General features: G+C 41.9%; 1 protein-coding gene across 2 annotated transcripts; it reads left to right on the forward strand.

Annotated features, from left to right (window-relative positions):
- Positions 1–618: 618 nt before the first annotated feature.
- Positions 619–8,484, forward strand: Tmhs (Tetraspan membrane protein in hair cell stereocilia). Of its 2 annotated transcripts, none has more exons than XM_064683914.1 (6): positions 619–850; positions 6,141–6,357; positions 6,418–6,551; positions 7,097–7,223; positions 7,515–7,757; positions 7,820–8,484. In XM_064683914.1, exons 2-6 carry the CDS (start codon positions 6,216–6,218, stop codon positions 7,969–7,971), a joined length of 798 nt encoding a protein of 265 aa, XP_064539984.1. In that variant the 5' UTR covers positions 619–850; positions 6,141–6,215; the 3' UTR covers positions 7,972–8,484. The 2 variants fall into 2 exon arrangements, with proteins under 2 accessions (XP_064539984.1, XP_064539983.1); XM_064683913.1 differs by having other exon boundaries at positions 622–850; positions 6,115–6,357.
- The last annotated feature ends 2,389 nt before the right edge of the window (positions 8,485–10,873 follow it).

Raw genomic sequence — 10,873 nt, forward strand, 5'->3', positions numbered from 1 at the left:
TTGGGTGAAAATTTAGATTTTTATTTTTTTGATGCCAATCGATAGCACTGATCCTTACGAGTCTAAAATGGTATAAAATTCCCAAATCGGACATTATTTGGCCGAGATATTCAAAAAAATCATCAAAAAAGGTTGACTTTACAAACAAATCGGTTTTTGGTCAACAACTTTTTTTAACCCATCGATTTTTATATTCGTACCGATCTCTTTCTTAGCCCATTATGTATCCACGAATTACCCAAAGAATGAAAGAAAATAATAGAAATGTGCATGGGCATTCGCCGACATCCTGCAGGTAGACAAATCGTAGCATTCGGATGAGTATTTCCTTTTTCTGCACGCAGAAAAGTGATAATTGGAGAAATTTCAATAATTCTTCCAAGAAACGCATTCAAGCACATTCAGTACTCTGCTAGCTGTCATTTATCAGTAGTAAAAACAAAAATAATTGAAAAGAAATTTAAATAATTTACATTCCACTTATCTGAGGCGCGCCAACTGTCACGACCGTGCTCTCTTTCCCTCACATCGCCCATCTCTGTCACGCAAACGCGCTCTCTCGCTCACCTGGCAGGTAAGCTGAGCTGAGCGCGAGTCGTGTCTTAAGAGGTGATTGTCTCCCAATGCCAAGCGGATCTCAGTTCGTTTTTCAGCGCCAAACGTGACGGTTCACAGCGGAATTTCGTGTTCGCTCGTACGTTTCGAGTACAAGTTATTCTCATGGTTTCCGCGACTTTTTCAAATTTATGCACAACGCACGCTGAAAAAAAGCAACAATAAAATTTAATAACGTTAAACAAAACAAGAAATAATCAACCGGTTCTGCAGGCTGATACTTCAAATTAGAATTGTAAGCCACACACAAAAAATAAAACAAAAGTTGCTCAAGTTTTTAATTTAAAAGCAAATGTCAATTTTAAGGCGACGGCAAACCAAAAAGTTGTGCCCCGTTTCTTGCAGTTTTGACATTAAAACAAACCGCAAAAAGTCAGCAACAACAACAAAGTTCATGCAACATTAAAACGTGAAAACCTACAACAACTGAAACAATATTGCAAGCAACATTCACATTCACACACAAACACACACGCACACACACACACGCTTACACTCTGGGCACACATACTTAGAACACCTTTTAGTGACCATGTTGCTCCGAAGACGTGCGTTTCAAAAACTGCAACTACAACAACAACAACAACAACAACAGCTGCAGCCAGAACAACAGCAACAAAAACCGCGCTGGCAACGTGAAAAACCAGAAAAGAGGCACAATTTTTTGTTGTTTTTGTTCGAAATGAGCCTCTGCAACTGCGCTGTAGCGGCTGCCATAATAGGCGCCCTAACAGCGCCCAAAATGGGGCGCCCAAAAAGGCATGCATGCGAACATATATCCCTCAGATACAGCTAGATTAAAAGCATCAGATGATTGAATCTAGAGCTAATTTTTAACGAGTGAAAAAAGGCAAAGTTAGGTTCTGCTGCGCCCAAAAGGGACATCATTGGGTTGACGCCTATCCAATCGCTTAACAAAAGCGTAATTATGAAAATTAATTAATATTAATTAAGAGCTGTAGCTTAAAATAGCGCATAACTTAGCTGCTGATAGCAATTTGAAACTAAATTTGAGAGAAAAATTCAGCAAAGTGAAGACTTGTTAGAACTGGAAGGGGTCCTGAGAGAAGCACAAGTGTGTTTAACGCTTTCCAACACTGCTTACCCTTAACATTATTTCCATGTATGTAAGCCATGTTTTCATTAACAGTCTGAAAAGAATTTAAGTCCCCCACGGCCTAAAAACCTGTTTGCTGCACAATCCGCACCTGTTAAAGGTACAAAAAAAAAATTGCTGAAGAATCTCGGTGTGAGTTACTATTATGTATATACATACGTATATATGTTTGTATGGGGCCCACATAGTTGTAGATCTGTTGTTGTTGTTGTTGTTGTTGTTGTTGTTGTTGTTGTTGTTGCTGTTGTTGGTTATTTGCTAGCTCGCTGGGCCGTAGGAATGCGCGAATGTTTGCCAACATTATAAATCGTGATCTAATAACAACAAGCAGCGACACATTCGCTGGAGAGAGAATCCACAGCCGCAGACTAACAACATCTGCTGGCCATGGAAGCTGTTGACTTGGCTTGATTGGGACCTAAATGCTGTCCATGTTGTTGGACATAAATGACCGCAATATTTGTGCACGGTTGCGGGTTCCGTTGCGAGCAAAAGAAAAAGAAATCGTCTGCCATAAACATATGCAAAAACCGATATCGAAAAGGGAGAAATGGACGAGAAAAATACCATAAAAAACAAAATAAACAAAAAAAAAAACATTCTACAACTTTTGTACGCCCCGGCTTTTTAAAGACATTTCCGCATAATTCTGCAGCGTTTTCTCATTTTTTGATGCCTGTTGTTGCGGTTCAGTCTTTTGGAACAAGTTTGGAGCTTCCAGTTAACAGCAACAACAGCAACAACAGCAACAACAACAACAGGAACAACGTTGTGTAGTAACTATGGATGTGTTAATCAAGTGACCGCCAGCCCCTTGACAAGCGTCTCAGCTTGTTTAGGGTTCCGCTTGCCTGCTCAGTCCGAAAAAAAAGAAATTAATCAAGAGAAAAAAGCAGAAATACAAACTACAACGAGTTAAGAGCTAGTTAATATAAAAACAACTATGGCTGGCAATGCGGAACAACGCACATAAGTTGCGCTAAAGATACAACTTTGCTGCGCTTCAGCCGCATTAGCCGAGAAAAGCTGTGAAAAGCCGTGAAAAGCTTAAGAGAGCTGCAGCTAAATTGTGAAAATGAATTACAGGCGGGTGCCATCAAAGTCATGAGAGCCCCTCCCAGCCTCCCTCCCCTGCCCGCTGTCAGCCTGCCCACCCCTTTGCCGGTTAGTTATGCCTAATGTGAAATTTATGTTTATGTTGCGGCTCTTGCAAAGTAGAAAGTCCATTTGGGCAGTCGAGACAAGCCGCATGTTTGTGTGATTTGACCAAAGTGGCTGCCACTTGTTGCTCGGGTAGAAAGCCGTCAACTTAAGGCCGCCAAATGCTGCAGTTGCAGTTAAAGTTGCAGTTGCAGTTGCACTTAGCAGCTCTTCTGCCCAACTCTGTCAAATGTTGCAAAACATTGTGCCACGTTTTGGTTAACAAACTGCGCTTTAGCCATTACCCAACTGACCTTATTTTATGGCATATGCAGCGCTTAGCACACACACACACACATTGCTGCACATTTACTTAATTTGGCATTTCGAGCTTGCGCGCGTTTTGCGCGCGTCTTTTGCCGCGACAGCATAAAAAAACGCTTAGACTGCAGCTTGGGAACAGCATTGGCTTTGTCGTACTGTCGTACTGTTGTTATTGATGCTAAGTCCAACGCTGATTTCTGTGAATATAACATACATAGCTGCCAGGTGAAACTCTGTATTTCAAGCTGCCCGCCGGCCGGCAGCAGCAGCAGCACATCAACACATCAGCTTCAAGAGCTCCGGCGGCTTCATTTGGGCGAACGGATGTAGATACCGCATCTCAGCAACTCGGCAGCTCTCCATCGCTCCATCGCTCCATTGCTCCATCTCTTCGTCTCTCCATCTGCCGAGCTCAGCCATGGCCTTTCATGCTGCGTCATGGCAATACCAATACCAATACCAGTTAGAGTACTCACTCGCCTCTCGCCTCTCGACTGGCTGGCTGGTCACTTTCTTTTCTTTCTTTGATGATCGATGTGAGTGCGCGAAGAATGCATTCGAGTACACATAAATAACACATGCACTGAGCGAAAATGTCTGGCAAAAAAACCAAAACAATAACTAGCTGCAACAGGAAATTACACTTACGTAAAGAAATAACAGTTGGCACATTTAGGTCTCACATGATCTTTGAAATTCTGTTATAAATAGACAAAATCTGTTTAGATCTTTTTTTGTTATTATAAATTTAATTAGCGTTAGCTTTGGCATTTTTGGCACTGATTTTTTTCAGTTGAGTCTTGATTTTCCTATACTATATATTAAATTCACGACTTCAACTTATAAATTGCTGTATGATTCTATATAGTCTTATTTTCATTACTTTTGAGCATTTTGTTTCTTTTGCTATTCCGGCTTTAATTATTTTGTTTTATCCACATTCTTGTGTTGACATTCCTATACACAAAAAGAAAACTCAGTGTAAGTTTATCAAGTACATTGCACTGCATTTCTATTGCTATGTTGACACTGATTTCGTCGCCTGACCTTTGACTTTTTTGACCAAATTCTTGACTTTATTGCTGGAACAGAAACTATATCATGAATTTGCTGAGACACAACATTCTGTGTTCAAATCAAGGTCTAAGCTAATAGACTCTTCTGCCTGCCAGACTTGAGCAACTTTTTGGCTCAGTGTACGCCATGTTGGGTGGCTAGCAGCCCGTTGATTGGCAACTGCAATTTGCAATTACAGCACATAATCTGGCACTCGCAGATAGATATAAGTATGTATGCATGTATATGCATATTCACGTTCGGTTTCCATTTAAATTATATGCTGATCGGTCGCAGGAAATTATTATTTGTCTGCGCTTTGTCTGCGTCTCGAGTTGGCCCACTCGGCCGGTAATTGACGAGGGGGGGACTCGTTTTCTCATGCTTTTCAGGCTTTTCAGGCGCGACGTGAGTCAGTCAGTGAGTCGGGCGGCAAAGTTTTCCCATTGTTATTGGAAGCGTTGCGGCCAATCGCTTGTTTTGACCAGACGCCTTTTGTTAGCTCACGTGCTCCGACTTTCAATGGGCTGTTTAGCGGTTGCTTATGATATTTATGTTAATGGGTTGCTTTGGATTGTTCTTTCAGCCGGTTCTCCTCGCCTCGGCATCTCGCTCTCTCGCACTTATTAGCATTATTATGGTAATTGTTTTGGTCATTCGGACTCGGACTTCCACTGGGTCGCGTTTTCTTTGGCTTAATTGAGTGTCATTTACTTTTTATCTCTTCTTTTTATTGTTGCCTTTTATTTAGTTGAATCAACGAAAACTTTCTGAGTTTTGGCTCTTACGTTTTCCTTAATCTAGCCAGCTACACTTTTTCTTTTCCTCTTTGTGTTGCTGCCACCCAAAAATAAGACAAAAGATAAAATACATAAGAAATACATAAATTACGCATACGCAATGTTGTCGGTGGGATCTTTTGGGTTCGTGACAACACAATGCACTGAAAATACACTTGCATTTTTTTTGTTTCTCTTTTTTTTTTTGGTGCTTTTGTTTTTGGCATTTTTGAAGTGACTTCAAGATGAATTGAACAGAAATTTACCACACTTTCAAAATGAAAAACATGTTTATTGATAGCCAGCTCCAAGCCAGTTGCTCGCTGGCCGTTTTGGCCATTTGCAACTTTTTGCGTCATGAATCACAGCTAAAATTAGACAGAGCCAAGAGCTGTCGCTCCCTCTCCCTCTCCCTCGCTCGCTTGTTAAGCTATTCTCTCTCCTCTCTCTCTCTCTCTTATTTTTGCATAACGTCTTTGAATCTTTCTTTTGACATATGATTTTTCTCCATCGACTGGTTTATCATTAGCTTCATAGAATTGGCTGTTGGTGAAAATTAGGCAATACCTCCCAAAACAATTATCTTTCGGGTTTACATAAGCGAAAACGATTTTGCATGTTGTTAGGCAAAAGTGGCTTTTGCTTTTTTAATTGGCCAAATATTTCGATTGATTGAAGTGAAGTGAAGGGGAAAACGTTATAAAATTGTTGATTATATGAAAATTAGTTTGTGTTTTTTTTTGTAGATGGAAAGGTCTTGAGAAACTTAGAAAAAATGATCTACTTTGTATAAATCTGCGTTGACATTTTTGCGATTTGCGGAGTTTTCTTTTTAGAGCACCAAAATTTCAAGCTCCAGTTCATTTCTTTGAGCCCTGTCTGCAGTCTTCCAATAACAAACGAGGTCGGCAAACTAAAATCTGGCCAAAATAATAGGCTTACAACTGAAATACACAAAAGCAAATACATGACTGACAAAAATACACAACAGTTGTTGATTGTCGTTGTTGTTGTTGTTGTTGTTTCTGCTGCTGCTCTGTTCATTTATAACTGGCAGCAGCATTAATAACTTTTTACTTATAGTTAAACGTGCTTAACGTTTTTAACAGCAAACAATAAACAAACAGAGGCCAAAAGCTGCCAATTCATAGCTGAAATAAAGCGAAGAAGAAAAAGCAAACATAATGGGCACCAAAATCGAGTACGTCGATACGACGCATCTATACGCTTCCAAATACATACGCAACTCCAAGGCAATTGGCGTGCTCTGGGCCATATTCACCATATGCTATGCGATCATTGGCATCGTCGCATTTGTCACGCCAGGTGAGGCTCTTTATATATACCCCATATATATGTATAATTATATATGTATTGCATTTGCAGAATGGATTGGCGATCCGGATAGCGACAGCGCCGGCCGCCTGGGCCTCTGGCAGCAGTGCCAGCGCGATGAGATCTTCGACAATTGCCGTCGGCGCTGGGAGAACATATTTGCAGTGCCCACGTTTTCATTTCAGGTGCGTCCTTTTAATTGAAAAACCAGCACGCCGAAGATGAAATACCCTTAAAAAGATAGACACATGATAGCTGTGACACAAGTTGCTATGTTAACATTAAGTATCTAGGTTAAAATAGGGTATATGTGGTATATATGTTAAAAGTATGTAGTATGTAGGAGTAAAACCATGCTTGGTTAAGATTAACAGAAAAGAACGTATATATTGGGCACGCCACAGATTAAATACTTTTGTATACATATAACTTATATAATTTTATACCTAAATTTCATTCCATTAGAAGCCATCTGATATAGTAGTTCGATTTGATAAGATAAAGAAGTCTTCAAAGGAAAAGTAAAGAGATATATGATAGGGTAGTCCGATTCCTAAAGGATTTTGATGTGATATATATAGATAGATGAACACGATTAAGTCGATACGACTCTTGATGCTGATCAGATAAATGCCTTAGGTGCTTGCATACGTTTTCTTCTGCCTGTCACACGCACTCTATATTACAGGGTATACTAAGCCATTTCTATTTGCTTATTTCTTGCTTTCAGTTGGCCACATTCTTCATGATCGCCGCCGTGGGGCTGGCCTTGCTGACGATATTCTTTTTGGTGTGTTTGCTGTTCATGAAGTCGACGCGTGTCTTTCACATTTGCGGCTGGATGCAAATAATATCAGGTGTGTTTTGCGTGTGTGTGTGTGTGTGTGTGTGGGGCCCAATTCTCAATTTGGAGTTTCTAGTTTCAATTGCTGACTTCGACGGAAGTCGGCTTGAGAAATGATATCGAAATTCTATCTGGCTGTTACTTTGAGCACGTTTCAACGTTTGCTGCTGGCAAAATGTAATCTTATTGCGAAATTCCACTCGATTCGTTTTTGCCCTCTTTGAATTCTTGTGCTTCGATCAGCATTTGTCACGTATTTTAAATCTATTGTCTTGTTTTTTCTTGTTGTTGTTTCTTTTTTCAGCTCTCTGCATGATTGTGGCCTGTGCTGCGTTTCCATTTGGCTGGAATTCAGATGATTTTCGCAAGATATGTGGTCCGGAGGCGAATCGATTTGAGTTGGGTCTCTGCAGCATTCGCTGGGCATATCCATTGGCCATCATCGGCTGCGTGGATGGCGTTGTGCTTGCCACATTGGCCTTCATTCTGGCCACGCGACACGTGCGCCTGCAGCCGGATCCCATTTACCAGAACTCGCTCTATAAAGGTGAGTGTGTGTGTGTTTGTTTACCATTCTAACATTTGTTTTATAACATCATCTTTTTGCAGGTGAAATTAACAATGCGTATCTGACGGATGCCATTAGTCTGGCGGGCTCACGCAAATCGAACCCGCACATAACGGGCCTCAATTTGCAGCCCATTTTGCTGGTGGCGCCGCCCAATGAGGACAGCATTTCACAGTTTTCCCGCTATCACTGAGAAATGTTGAGTTTTCCAGACGCTGATGCATATTCAAATGTTTAACGGACAAACGCATTTGGTTGTTGTGCTGGCTTAGCCGAGCTGGACGAAACAATAACCGGTTGGCGAGTACACAAACCTAAATATGACTGCGACTGTGGCAAGCTAGGCTGTACGAAACTCGAACCGTTTCAGTTTTCGTTACGTACACTGCTTGCTTATAGCAAGTACACAAACCTAGAGATGTGAGCTACGTTGAATGCCAAGTGCAAGTTTCGTTAAATTTGAATTTGCTTTTTGGCTGTTACAATTTAAACTTGTTTTATTTAATGCGTGAATCGTGAGTGAATGGAGTGAATGGTCGACTGAATGCTTAGCCTGAACTTAAGTTTTAGCTAATTTAAATGTATTTGTGTATAGCTTGTGCCTAAATTAATACGTATAGTACATAGAATATGATCGCTGCCTGTAAATTATATGCCCGTAAATATACAAACGTAATGTAAAAATAAATATATATTGAACATAAAATGAATGGAATGTTGTGGCCTATTTGAATGCGACCTCAATTATGCCATCATCATCAAGCCATAAACATCAAGAAGGTCAGCTCAACTTTTCTGTGTGCACTTGGACAAACAAAAATCAAATTATGCTCCTTGTAAGAGCTACCCCCCCCCCCCCCCCCCCTCTCGCCCTACCCTCCCGCAGCCACAAGCTGGCGACGCACATAAAAACCAATAACGGCCAACTTAGCGCCCAATTTGTTTGTATCCATCCCCGCCGCCCTCCGCCGCCCCCCAATCCACCGTCCCGTCCTCCGTGCCCATCCAATAACCATTTGGCACATACTTTTCCAATAAAGTATTTACAGCAAACTTTTTGCCTGCTGGCAATTGAAATATTCCGCGCAAAGATGAAATCAAATAGAACCAAAAAAAAACAAACCAAGCTGAGAACGTTGCTTGTGGGCTATAACCGACTGCGCAATACTCTGCGCCATCTACCTAACGAGTTCTGTTGCTGACTCCCAGACTGCAGTCGCTTTCAAACTGTGCGAAGTTTAGTGTATCGGACAGACAGACATGACAATACTCCATTTCGTACTCTGCGTACAGGGTATAATGAGAGCTAAAGACGACTTGCTTGGAGCCTGATGTTTCTGTTGTAGCTGCCAGGCTGGGCACGTTTTAATATTCTTGTATAATTCATAAGCAATTCCATCAACGCTTACCAAGGGCGGCCTAAGTGGCCAAGCAGCTGGCGCCAAAAGCTGCAGGGAGTTGCCCAACACACACACACACACACCAACACACACACATCCCCCTCTTGATGGCATTTTATTTACTTCAGCCATTTCTTTTTGAGCAAACCATCCCCATCCCCATCCCCATCCCCATCCCCATCCCCATCCCCTCTCCGCTTGCAACATATGGAAGCACGTTTTTGGGCCATTTCGACACGCATTGGCTACGTGGCTGGCAACCCTCGATGAAGATCTCGCCGGGATTCGCTCTGATTTCTTGATGTGCCAATTGTTTTTATTCGATTTGATGGCGATGCGCCATAAATGAATTTTTAACTTTTCTTGTCCTTGAGGTCGTTGGCGGGGGCGTGGCACAGCGGCAACATGTGCCGCCGCCCGGCGCAGCTGGCGTCGCTTATTAGTCGAGCATTTGGACAATTTTATGCATTTCGAAGTGCTCGTCAAAATGTGGCAAATAACACGGCAAATGAACGACCAACACTTAACTTTACCATGGCTCTCTCGTCTGTGTGTGCGTGTGTGTGTGTGTGTGTGCGTAATTACAAAACTGGACATTGGTTGACCCTTGGCATTATCGCGGCCACATGCCACGCCCAGGCAGCGCCTACATTTCATTTATTTTTTGTTACATTCCGCAGCACAGCAACAAAGTTAAAGGGTCGTCGAGGGCCTGGCGGGGGGAAGGGGAGGAAGGGGGGGGGGGGGGCAAATGAATTGCGCCTTTAAGGTTTTCGTTTAAGTGAAATGTCAGTTGCAGAAATTGAATCGAAAATTGTAAAATTGGTTTTGTATAAACATTTTTGCCAAATGAAATGAAATGAAAATGCTTTTGTTATAGCTACCAAAAGCTGGCAGTAACTGCTGCTGCTGCTGCCCCCGCTCCTCACCCCTCTGCTCACCCCTCCTCGCCCCTCTGCTCCAGCCACTGCGATTGCCAGCCAAGGTCTGTTGTTGTTGTTGTTGTTGTTATTTATTTTTTCCTGCAGCTTTCTTTCTTGACTTTTGAGCAGTGAAAACATCATATTTCTTGTGCCTGTTTTTTATTCTTGTGCGAAACAAAGGCATTGCAGCGATTGCTGTTGCCCCCGCCCACACTCCCCTCCTCAACCACAGGCAGTTGTATACACACATAATTTATGGCTCATACGAGTCGTGTGTGCTGTTTGAAGCCAAACGCAGCGCAGTGTGCGGAATTGTGCAAAAGTCAAAACTACGTCAATCAAAAGCTGCCGCAGAACTAGCAAAGGCTCATGAAGCTGGGCATGTTCGACAAGCAGATGCTCTGTAGGAGTCTATTAGCTAGAGACTATCTTACTTATTTGTATATGTATTGTATATAGAGGCCGAAATGGTTCGCATCTAGTTCTAAAATCCTTAAATCGAATTTGTTCCACAACAAAACAGTCTTATACTGAGCTATTTTCGCCTTGGTTCGGCTCACGGCTTGAACCAATGTTTCGTCTTACGGATTCGGTTCGTGAACCTGGTTTAACACATGCATGAACCAGAGTTTTGTTTAAACCTTGGTTCGTCATGGCACATGGAAGTTTATTTTGTATCGAACCATTTCTTACAAATGTTGAGCTTCGCTCCGGCTGTTCTTAATTAAACCTGCTTATGGTTCCGATCCTGGTTAAAGAATTGGATTGCTGT

This window comes from Drosophila montana, unplaced genomic scaffold (genome assembly GCF_035044405.1).
Source record: "Drosophila montana isolate Dmon_TW-CO22-7 unplaced genomic scaffold, ASM3504440v1 contig_2668_1, whole genome shotgun sequence".
NCBI classification, from domain to species: domain Eukaryota; kingdom Metazoa; phylum Arthropoda; class Insecta; order Diptera; family Drosophilidae; genus Drosophila; species Drosophila montana.

Excerpts from the sequence above, each read along its gene's own strand:
- Tmhs (XM_064683914.1), top strand. The coding sequence starts at position 6,216 with ATGGGCACCAAAATCGAGTACGTCGATACGACGCATCTATACGCTTCC. Across the intron at positions 6,358-6,417 it reads CGTCGCATTTGTCACGCCAG|AATGGATTGGCGATCCGGAT; the intron begins GTGAGGCTCTTT and ends TTGCATTTGCAG. Across the intron at positions 7,758-7,819 it reads CCAGAACTCGCTCTATAAAG|GTGAAATTAACAATGCGTAT; the intron begins GTGAGTGTGTGT and ends ATCTTTTTGCAG.